The sequence below is a fragment of the Macaca mulatta genome, chromosome 14 (assembly GCF_049350105.2).
Source record: "Macaca mulatta isolate MMU2019108-1 chromosome 14, T2T-MMU8v2.0, whole genome shotgun sequence".
NCBI lineage: Eukaryota > Metazoa > Chordata > Mammalia > Primates > Cercopithecidae > Macaca > Macaca mulatta.
In genome coordinates, this window is record NC_133419.1 from 44936479 (window position 1) to 44948928 (window position 12450).

At 34.6% G+C, this 12450-nt stretch overlaps 1 protein-coding gene across 2 annotated transcripts in view; it reads right to left on the bottom strand.

The window, feature by feature from the left end:
* PRMT3 (protein arginine methyltransferase 3) overlaps positions 1 to 12450 on the bottom strand; it is a 129026-nt gene that overhangs the window by 38550 nt on the left and 78026 nt on the right. For both annotated transcript variants that reach the window (XM_077964829.1, XM_015114631.3), the window contains 2 exons: positions 8638 to 8825; positions 6250 to 6336 (listed from right to left, as the gene is read on the bottom strand). In XM_077964829.1, the coding sequence (XP_077820955.1) occupies positions 6250 to 6336; positions 8638 to 8825 (275 nt within the window). The remainder of the gene's footprint in view (positions 1 to 6249; positions 6337 to 8637; positions 8826 to 12450) is intronic.

A 12450-nucleotide genomic window follows, 5' to 3' on the forward strand; every position in this document is an offset into this window, starting at 1 on the left:
AACACTTACATGGTTGGTGGAAATGTAAATTAACCATTGTGGAAGACAGTGGTGATTCCTCAAAGACCGACCTAGAGGCAGAACTACCATTTGACCTAGCAATCCCATTACTGGGTACATATCCAACGGAATACAAATAATTCTATTATAAAGATACATGCACATGTATGTTCACTGCAGCACTATTCATGATGGCAAAGACATGGAATCAACCTAAATGCCCATTAATGTGAGACTGGATAAAGAAAATGTAGTACATATACATATATACCATGGAATACTATGCAGCCCTAAAAAGGAACAAGATCATGTCCTTTGCAGGGCCGTGGATGGAGCTGGGAGCTGTTATCCTCAGCAAACAAATGCAGGAACAGAAAATCAAACACCACATGTTCTCACTTATAAGTGGGAGCTGAATAATGCCAACACATGGATACCTGGGGAGGCAACAACAAATACTGGGGCCTGTTTAGAGGGAGGAGATTGAGGAAGGGAGAGCATCAGGAAGAACAGCTAATGGACACTGGTCATACTACCTGGGTGAGGGGATGATCTGTACAGCAAACCACCATGGCACATGTTTACCTATGGAAAAAACCTGCACATCCTGCACATGAACCCCAGAATTGAAAAGTTGAAGAAAAAATTATACCATATTTTTACTGTACCTATTCTATGTTTAGATATATAAATACCATTGTGTTATAACTCCCTATAGTTGTAAATACAGTAATGTGCTGTACAGGTTTGTAACCTAGGAGCAATAGGCTATACCATATAGCCTAGGTGTATAGTAGGCTATATAATCTAGGTTTTCATAAGTATATTCTATAATATTTGCACAATGACAAGACTGCCTAATGATACATTTCTTCACATATATCCCCCTCATTAAGTGATGTATGACTGTATAAAAAAAGTCTGCTTCTTTTTAAATTCACATGTTTAACAAAGAAAAATTCCTAGGAAAAACATTCTTAAATGACATTTATAAACATGTTAAGGAATGTTTGTGCAAACTGAAAATTGCTATACCAGTCATGCTAGTACATGCTAATAGAAAAGTAGAATAAAAGAAAAAAATGCTGAAATTAAGATATAAAAACTATTAAGAGATGATATATCAAATAAAAACCTTTACAGGTTGAATACCCATAATCTGAAAACCTGAAATGCTCCAAAATCTAAAACTTTGGGTGATGACATGACGCTCAAAGGAAATGCTTTTGGATTTCAGATTTTTGCATTAGGAATGCATAACTGGAAATGGAAATATTCCAAAATCCAAAAAATTTCTAAATCTGAAACACTTCTGGGCCCAAGCATTTTGCATAAGGGATACTCAATCTGTATTATTTGTGTGTGAGCATGTAATCTGATAAATCCATCTTACCTATTTTCATTTTTAAGGTAAACAACTCATTTGTTCTATAATAAGCATTACTAAAAATCATTTAATGTATACTTAGAATTATGAACGAACATACCTTTCTATACTTTTAAGTAGCTTATAGACACACAAATGCAAATATAAATGCCACTTGGCATACAGAGTAAAAATATTACACAAATGACATTATAAATAAACTAGAACTCACAAGATAAAACATGAGTTCTAAATTTTATAGTCTCACCGCTTTTGCTTTTGAACACCTATAAACTTTCCACAAAAATAATTGACCTTATTGTTCATTTTTGGCTAAGGAGGCTGATATGACAGATGAAATGTCAGGAGCCAACTAAACCTTCATCTCTATTGTAAAAACAATGACAATTTTATCTAAACTGTCAAAAATATCCTAGAATAAAGTAAGAAATGCTCAGAAAATTGCTATGTATGTGATACCAGTATTCATTGAAAAAGTATCCTTCAATCATTATAGGCAACCAAGATTCAAGACATTTACATATAAATATCACACGTTAAATTCCCAAAATATAAAGTCTGTTAATGTAAAACATTAAAATGCCATGAAACTTCATCTGTGGCATATGGGGATGTGTGTATTTGGTGGTGGAGAAGACTGCAGAAGAAAATGTTTTTCATGAAAGGTTCTAATGATCAAGAAGCTATATAAAAGTATTATCAGTCTATAGGATACATGCTCTTAAAATACAAAAGGGGTGTTCTTAGCATCTTGTAACTTTGTAAAATCCAATTTCCTCTAACTTTTAAATTAGGCCACAAATTTAGAATCTCATTAATAAATAAATGGTTATGACCAGGCGCAGAGTGGCTCACGCCTGTAATCCCAGCACTTTGAGAGGCTGAGGCAGGCAGATCATCTGAGGACAGGAGCTCCAGACCAGCACAGCCAACACAGTGAAACCCTGTCTCTACTAAAAATACAAAAATTAGCCAGCTGTGGTGGTGCACGTCTGCAGTCCCAGCTACTAGGGAGGCTGAGCCAAGAGGATCGCTTGAACCCTGAAGATGGAGGTTGCAGTAGGCTGAGATTATGCCACTGCACTCCAGCCTGAGCAATAGAGTGAGACCCTGTCTCAAAAAAGAAAAAAAAAATGTTATACATATACATATATTTAAACTGGGCTAACTACAATAGAGAAATTCTCCACCTTAATTAGCAGCTGAGCATTCAAGTTTCAACACCAGAGCAGCATTTAATATATCTGAAGGTTTGTACTTAGCAGTACAAATTCAGATACTTTCTTCTTCCCTCTATCTAAAAAAGTCCAATCTCTTCCTCTTATTCCCCAAAGTAATTTATTCCTTTACTAGGCTTTTAAAAAACTTTCAATATCTTCACTAATTCTTCTAACTATAAAGGGGAAACAAAGTTCCAATTAGGCACTCATCATTTTTAATACTTTCGTTATAGATTATTCCCACAGAAGTTGGGCAACTAATCCATTCAAAGAGGCCATGCTTGCATAATAAGCTCCAGATGGATAGGTCCATAGGTGGGAGGGTAAGGAGTTGACACCACCTCAAAGAGCAAGAGAATCGAAGTAAATATGGGCGGATGGTTAAGATTCACAAATAATGAACACCTAATAAAAGCATTAGGCCACAAAATCTTATGTCAAGCTCACGTTAGAGTAAGCATGCTGGGAAGGAGGTTTCCAAGAAACGTAGATGCTTAACCAAACAAGTATAAGCTTACTCTGAGAGGATAAAGGGAAACTTCAAAGATCTACCTCCTATCTGCTACAAAGAGAATGAACTATGGTATTGATTTCATCACATGAATCTGTGAGGCCTGTCTCTAAGAAGAGTGAATTCTGATTATACATATTCTCTTTCCCTCTTCATTCCAACTGCTGGATTATTTGCCAAAAATGAACACTGTTAAATCTGTTTCAAATGCAACACGAAGCCTGCTTTCTTCTACCCCTTGAGATCTTATTCAAAGGTTTCTCTATGTTCTTTTAATAGTTTCTACAATCCCACCAAGAAGGTTTTTCAGGTCAGAAAAGAGTAAGGAGATTTTATTTCACAAGTAAAACATAGCAATTTTTTCCTTCACCAGCAAGATGGGAATAATATGAGTACTCATCTCAAATGGTTATTACGAGAACTAAATAATGCTTTTAAAGTGATCAGCACATTATCTGACATTCAAGTGTTCAATGACTGTTGATATAAGTTATCTTCCTCTGATAATATTAACTAAATTTGAAAGGATAACATCAGAAGAGTTAACATTCAATGCCAACTACTAAAATATTTTATCTTCAGTACCTGGCATGCATCCAATAAATGGTTTGTAACAATACATTCTTCCTGAGGTGAATTATGGAACTAGGTTATTCGGCAGTGACTAGACACCTAAAACTCCACTCCAACCTGCCACCTTCTTCGCAAACCTCAGGCTCACCTAATTTCCAAACAAACTTTTTCATAAACACCATTCAGGCAAGGTGAGACTAAAAATGCAAATCTAAATAAAAGGTACTTTATAGAGATATAATGTAACAGTTTACTTAAAATTCACTTTTCTTATGGAACTTTGTACAGGGACAAATGCAGCAAGTAACTACTTGACCCTTTGATTCTTCAATATTAAAAGTTCAATTACAATCTCTGAATTAAATAGACTTTATCAGTTTTTTTTGTTTCTTTTTACTCTAAGTATACAGAATAAAACTAAGATGACTGAAAGATACAGTTTCATTTAATACAAACCTTCTTGTACTCTATCCTAAATACTAGGAAATAGAAAACAATTCCATGTATGTGTTATGAAACTCCAGATCTGTAGTACAAAACTGTAGCTAAAACTAGTTTCCAAAACTTACTGACAGCTAGGGCCCAAAATGACCTAGATTCACCAAGCAGATATGCTGAATGAAGATTTGGAAGGAGGAAATGGACCTACATGGGTTGGGAGGACAGAAAACCAGGAACCAGGATGGTAGTAAAGAGTTTCATTCATGTGGGGTTGTCAGTGGTGGCTAACACGGAGTGGGCCAGGGGAATTAGGGTAAACAGAACCTACAGTGGTAGGTGATTTAAAACAGGCAGCTCTGTAGCAGGCCAGTTTAAAGGTGTGGTTCTAGAAGTTTCTAGAAGTTCAAAATACAGTCTGTTCCTTTTGCTCTCCCAATGTGTCTGGAAACTACTGTATTCCCTCTAATAAATCTCTCAGTTTAAACAACTGATTTAAATTCAGTTGTCTAAAACTAAGAACCCTGACCAATAAACTAGAAAAAAAAGAACATTTCAATGAAAGTCAATAAACTTTTCTATCTATATAGAGTTCACAAATATGCACAACAGTTTTTGACATCTTCACTAGTTTCACATCTGCTCTATTTTGATTCATGTGATAGTCACTGAAAATAAACGCGAAATATATACTTAATACTGGTGATATGACAATTTATATCTAGGAATTCCTTTATACATGATTGATCAATTTTCATCAGTCAAGATGGTCTTTTTTCAACTCTCATGTATTACTAATATCAAAACAGAGGAAAGTCTAGGAGTTAGTCTTTAGCCTAATTTCAATTGACAAAAATAATTACTAAAAAGCAGAATTAGAAAATGCATGGGAAATACAAAGAATCAAATTTTGCTTTTTGTTAATTAAATAAATGATGAGTGCTCCAAAGTCACAAATCTGGAATCTGGATATTTAAACTTTAAAAAATTATAAAGCCAACTTCAACTAAAAGAAGAAGCCCTCAAAACATCAAAGTACGTTGTTAAACTTATTTGGATATAAAATAATCGCTGGATCAAAATGAACTGAAATAACTGTAAAGAAGACATGAAGTCTTGTGTATATCAATCTGAACCAAATATTTAAAAGAATCAGGCAGAAGACTCAATGTTAACATGACTTATAATCTATTTTACAGATTCTGACAATACAATTTTCCATAAAAATGGTAACTTCTGAGGACATAGTTTTAAAAACCATATATTTTAAAAATAATATAAATATTCATGTTAATACCACCTATATAAACTCATACTATAAAGGAGCACATTTTATGAACAATTTGAGTCTCCTGACAGCAGTAAATGTTACTTTAATAAATATTTATAAATTGAGGGGAAAAATTTTTTACATTTTAATAATTAATGTTTCTGGCTATATTGTAGGTATTTCACATATATCTCATTAATCCATGTAATGAGTCATTGAAATAGAATTATCCCCATTTTTCTTAAAGCAATTAAATAGTCTGAAGTACAGATTACTTAGGTAACTTGAACAATGAAATAAGTGGTAGAACCACATATGAACCCAGATCTCCCTAACGTTTCCAAAGGATTTTTTTCTATTAGACCATTAAATTATTATTAGATTTATTATTAGATTTTTGAAAGAAAGGTAACTATGAGATTTTTGAAAGTTAACTCAATAGCAATTCTATAATTTTTTTATACATAAATATAAAATATTCTACCAAATAAACATATCTTCCATCTAAATTAAATGTTAAGAGTTAAAGGGAGGAATACGGTATGAACTTTGGTCTTTGAAGATAAAGTTGAGTACTCTTGACTAATCACGTGATAGGAAATGATGAAGACTCTATACAGAAAAATCATTATGTAAACAGGGTTTCCTAATACCTTTTCTACTGAATTAAACTTTTTTGAAGTTTACTGACCTATTAATTGGATCTGTTCAATGGCCTAGCAAAGGCAATGGTAGACTGTCAGAGGCAATAGTCGTTTTCATTTGTCACAAGCCTGGTAATTAAACTCATTAGCCTGCCAATCAACTGCACTGCTAGTGAAATTTGTAAAAGCAGAACAAAATAGCTTACCGTGCACATGGATGTCTTTGTGATTTTCAGGGTAAAATCTGATGAAAACTCCAAATCTGAGATAGATGTTGTATGGCAATCTATATGCTACCCATTAAAAAGGAGTGAAGAAAGAGCTTAGTAAAAATAGTCCAAAAGCCCAAAAAAAAAAAAAAAAAAAAAACAACAAAAACAACCCAGACAAACACTACTTCTTTTATGCACAAATGATTATTAGAAACCAATGTTTTGCAAACTTTAACTACATGCTAGTTTTTGGAATTATTTATAAGTTTAAGGAGTACTAGTACTATCATTTTGTTAATTTTTCCTTAAATTCATTTAACTTAGACTCCTTGTAAACAACAGTATTTATCAAATCATAGCTCTAATGTGCTAAAGTTTTCCGGACACACTAAAATAAATACTTTCAAACCAAAAATGTTTTCCTGTGTTTCACCTAACATTTTGCCTATCGTGTATGGTACACCCACCACAATTGCTATAAATTATGTGTGATAACAGTCAATACATTTATAGGAACTGCCAACTTGAAAACACAGGCTAATGAAAAGAAAGTTGTTTTAAAATTCATGTCTATAATTGTATTTGAAGATAGGTTTTGATAGATATGAGGAGAAACCACACAATTCAAACAAAACAGCAAAACTATGGAGATTCAACCCGGAGAAAAAAATAGCGAATTATCTTTATTTTCCCATTCTGCCTTTTTCAAATCCTTCTCTATTATACTTTGGAGAAGGGATGGAATCACCTTTCAACTACAGGAGTCTAATCAGAAATGTGCTGTAAAGACCATCATCAGCTGACCAGTCAGGAGAAGATCATAACCCAGTGAATGCAATTAATGTAACCACACACCTGAGACACTATTGAAAACAATTTGAGAAAAAAATTTAACAGTACAATGTGTTTGTGGGAGGACTGGAGAATACAGAACAAACTATTTACTTAAATAAATGTAAATAAATGTTAAAAAAAGAAAGGAGTACCTACACTTTTTAACACCTTGTTTTCAGTTCTAAATTTTTCTATCTCAACTATTTATTGATAGTAGTTTTTACATTAAGCAGAGATCACTAGAGAGAGAAATCAGCAACCTCCACCAACTCTCCTCTTTCTGCTCAACTTTAAGGCTTAGTTGGTCATAACTGTACACTCCTATCCTGAGCCAAAGAGCCCAAATAAACCCTTTATTATCAGTGTACCAGAGCACTGAACAGTCTTATAACACATCAAGCAAACTGTTTTTCTTAAAAGCTGAACGCACTTTTAATCAGCCTGCTCTTGTTAAGAAACTTCACGTTTATTACTCTATACTAACTTTTAATGCTGTATCCATTTAAGAAAACTAAATATGTACTAAATACTTTGTACAGAGAAGAAATATTGATGCTATATGAAAGTAACAGCATGATTAAAAAGAGAAGACAGCACTTTGGGAGGCCGAGGCAGGCAGATCACAAGGTCAGGAGATCGAGACCATCCTGGCCAACATGGTGAAACCCCGTCTCTACTAAAATACAAAAAATTAGCCAGGCATGGTGGTGCATGCCTATAGTCCTAACTACTCGGGAGGCTGAGGCAGGGGAACTGCTTGAACCCGGGAGGCAGAGAGATTGCAGTGAGCTGAGATGGCGCCACTGCACTCCAGCCTGGGTGCCAGCGAGGACTCTGTCTCAAGAGACAAAAAAAAAAGACAATATCCTGAACCTAACACTGAACATATTGCTCTAGATTTGATTATCTAGTTGAAACAGACAAATTAAGGAGTTAAGCAGTATTATTTTTTGCTGCAAAGTTATTAGTGAACCCATGTAAATTCAACATAGAAAAATTCACAATAAAACCAGAGATTAACATGGCAAAAAATAAGTTGACAAAATACAAAAGTAATTAACTGAGAAATCTGAACCTAGTAGGGCTTTCGTTTCATGGGCAAATTCACTACATGTAATTCATCTGAAAACGCTGGAAGAAATCTGAATGAGAGAAGTTAAACTGTGTGGAATATATGACACAAATGAATAATCTGGCTATAAATGAGAAGCTAAAATAAGGCTAGGAGGGGGTGATGAAGCAGAACTAATAATACAGCAGGACTTTTTACCTTGATTAAGCCAAAGTAAATATAAATTGTTAACTGGTTCAGAGTTAGATTTGAAGGACTGTAAAACTGAGTGTAAGGAGTTTTAATATATAGAGAAGTGATTCCAAAGAGATGATATAGTCAACTGGTAAACATGACCTCAATTTGTTTTAGACTGATTACAATGGGAAAAGTACTGTTTTGAAAGCCCACATATAAAATCAATGTATTATTTTCAAATGCTGAACTAAGAAAAATAGCAATACCATTATAAAAAATAAAGTTAGCAAAACACCTACCTTAATACCACAAGGTTCTGAAATAAGAGTCTTCGGATCTAAAACTTCCACAACAGCTTCTGGAATAACTGCTTTCTTCATGCAGGACATCTTGAAGCCATAGACATCATCCCAAAAAGCAATTCTATCAGCATGTTTATTCACATCACTCACTGCTACAAGGCTGATAGTGCAAATGTCAGGGTAGACTGTAACAAATAAAATGCCCGAAAATTAAGCATTATCTCCTTTTCTTATGGAATATATTTTTTTAAAGGCTAAATATAAATATCAAATCCATCAGTAAGGGTTACTAGCAATGGGAGATTAATGAAGGTATAGATCAGGAAAAACAACCATGCTTCATCTTATACCTCTTTTAAAAACAGATACCCATTATTGGCCGGGCATGGTGGCTCACGCCTGTAATCCCAGCACTTTGGGAGGCCGAGGCGGGTGGATCATGAGGTCACGAGATTGAGACCATCCTGGCTAACACGGTGAAACCCTGTCTCTACTAAAAATACAAAAAAATTAGCTGGGTGTGGTGGCGGGTACCTCTAGTCCCAGCTATCTTGGGAGGCTGAGGCAGGAGAATGGCGTGAACCAGGGAGGCGGAGCTTGCAGTGAGCAGAGATCGCGCCACTGCACTCCAGTCTGGGAGACACAGCGAGACGCCATCTCAAAAGAAAAAAACAAAAAAAAAACCCGGATAGCCATTATCATGATGATAAGATTAAAACAGGGATTCCAATGATAGGGTCTGAATTAAAATAGGATCATATAATTAAACAATCCTGAAATAAACATATTTATTGATATTAAAACTTAAAGTGTGCTAACTTAAAAGGTACTAGATCTTTACTTATTCCTATATTCCTCTAAAAACATGCAGAAAAGGACAAATCATTTAAAAAGATATGTAGCATGTAAGAAAATCATGTAATGGGGTTTTATCGTTATACAGAAGACCACTTCATATTACTGTCATTTAATAGAAAAATATTTATAAGCATAAAGTATGTGCCAGACATATGTGCCAGTCTAATTTACAGACTATGGACACATATCACTACCCTCAATAAACTTATATTTAGACAATTTTTGAGGAAGAAATGCACAGTTATTTGTGAGGTAATAAATACTAAGAGTGAGAGCATACAAGGTACTAAGGGAGCTCATGGCAAAACTAGCTAATTCAGACTTGGCTGGGGCAGGGGAGAAGGGATAATATATAAGATAAGAACTGAAGCCCAGTGAGTTGGGAGTGGGGAGGGAAAGCGTATTCTAGGCAAAGTGAGCAGCAGTGTGGATAAAGGGTCACAATAGATGGGATGGCCCATATACAATCTAATTTAGAGAGAAATAGACAAAAGGCTAGAAAGTTAAGTAGAGACCAAAGACTACATGCTGAGTAAACCAAATGAGTAAATTGGACTTTATTCTAAGAATGATGATAATCCAGTAAAAAATTTTTACATAGGGTAGCAACATGACTAGATTTTGATTTTAGATGAACCACCTAGAATGCAATGTGGAGAATAATGGGAGAGTCTAAGATGAAAACTGAGACAAATTAAGAGATCGTTAAAATAAACCAGGTGATCTGAACTAGGATATTGCTGTGGGAAGGGAAAGGATGGGACGTATTCAAGGGATATTTATGAAGTAGAACTCAGAGGACTTTGAGACTGACTGGCTGTGGGAGAAAAGTCAAGGATGACAGCATTTAGCTTCAGTAACAGCACAGATTGTGACGGTATATATTATAATAGGACATAAATATGGGGAGATTCAAAAGGAACAGGAGCATTTAGTGCTTAAGAGACAAACAGATAAAAATGTCTGAAATGTAGCCTAATACAAAGGTCTGAAATTCAAAAGAGGTTATCTAAGTTGAAGACATAAATTTGGAGACCATAGGCATATAAATGAAAGATAAGTAACAGGAGTTCACGAGACCTAGGGAGAGTGGATGATGAATACTAGAATTCAAGGAACTTGACCAAGAAGCTGGGGCCACAAAAGTAAGAGAACCAAGAAGGCATGAGTTAAGGAAAGAGTGATTGAAGGAGAAACTCTCCACTAATAACAAGTAAAGAAATAACAAAATTAACTTTGTCTTTCCCATATCTCAAATATCAACTTTTAGGGTACTCATGAATTAAAAATATAAATCACATGTTCCCATATCAGCAAACTGAAACAAGTGTAAATGTACCAAAGAAATGCAGCACAAACAAACAAACAAAAAATGAGTATTAACTAGCTTTCAGGTGTAAACAGTAGAAAAATTACCCCCTCCTTCCTCCAAACATTTATTTCCACAGCCTTAGCAATTTTATTATTCACTAATAGCAGCACTAAATTATTCTCCAAATAAAGCCCATGATAAGATCTACTGGCATCAAAGCACCTGCTTCCAAATCTAACTTGTGAGATACTCAGAAAAAACTACCTAGTACTAAGTCACTGACAAGAAGTTTCTCAAGTCTTCCCTGATAGGCATGTGAGGGAGGTATGCCAGCTGCACCAGAACAGAGTCCATGGCCATGCAAACTCTCCCCTTCCTCCACAAACAGGTAAAGCCTCTGGATTGTGTTTAAATTCTTGACTTATAAAAATTCTTCAAAGTAACTGATTTGTTATTGAAAATGTTAACTCAGTAAGAGGATCAGCCATAAGGAAGTATATTTAGTTTCCTGAACCAGATCCTTAAGATGAGAAACACTGAATAAAAAAATAAGAATTTGGAAGCAACGTTAGGTATGTGGCTAACTTCCTGATATATCCTTTGTTGGACTGAATAATTATAGAAGCTTTCCCACATTATGCCCTGTCATTTCATCATTAAAGAGGAACATAGTAAGGGTATAGTCAGGTGGTCAGGAAACATTTTTTGTGAAGTTACCAGTTTAGGTTTTGTGGACAAAACTGAATTTTGTTGAAACTACTGCTTTCTGCTATTGTTGGTGTGAAAGAAGCCACAGACAATATGTAAACAAATAAGCATGGCTGTGTTTCAATAAAACTTTATCTACAAAACAGGCAGCAGGCTAGATACAGATACCCTTGACATAAATGAGCAGAAATGGAGGGAGGTTATTATCAGGGCCACCATATGGTCCGAGTGCCATTCACACTATATACTTCATGGGAACTGAATATCCTCCGGAGTTGTGCAGTGCACAGACATTCAAGATACTTAACATAGTTCATACAGTTCTGCTATTTTAGAATATCTTTTAAAATCTTACTGAAGTTTTAAAATGCCATCAGTCTCTCTATCAGGGTCAGCAGACTGTGGCCCATAGTCAAATCCAGGCTGCTGCCAGTTTTTGTATTAATATATGAAGTTTAGCTGTAACACTACCACATTCATTTGTTTACATGTTGTCTATGGCCACACTGCGCTACAGTGGCAGAGTTGAATAGTTGGGACAGGGGCTATATGGCCTATAAAACTGAAAAATATTTACTATATGGCCTTTTACTGAAAAATTTTACTTATCTCTGGTTCTATATTAATATATTAGTGACAGCATAAAAATAAAGATAACTTTTTCATAAGAAAAAATCGTAACTTACTAAAAGTAATAAAACAATTTTGAATATGTTGGTAATTAGAAGAGAAACTAAAGAAGAACATGATTTTATTTTTGGGTGTTGTGTATTTTTCAAATTATTTGTCTTTCACAAACATACAGAAAAGCAGTTTTTATATTGCTAGAATTTGGAAATAAATTATTTTTAATCTTTCAGTTAGTAAGATCTATGAATATTCATAAGGATATATAATCAGTGTTATAGGTCAATTTGGTTCTATATCCACCT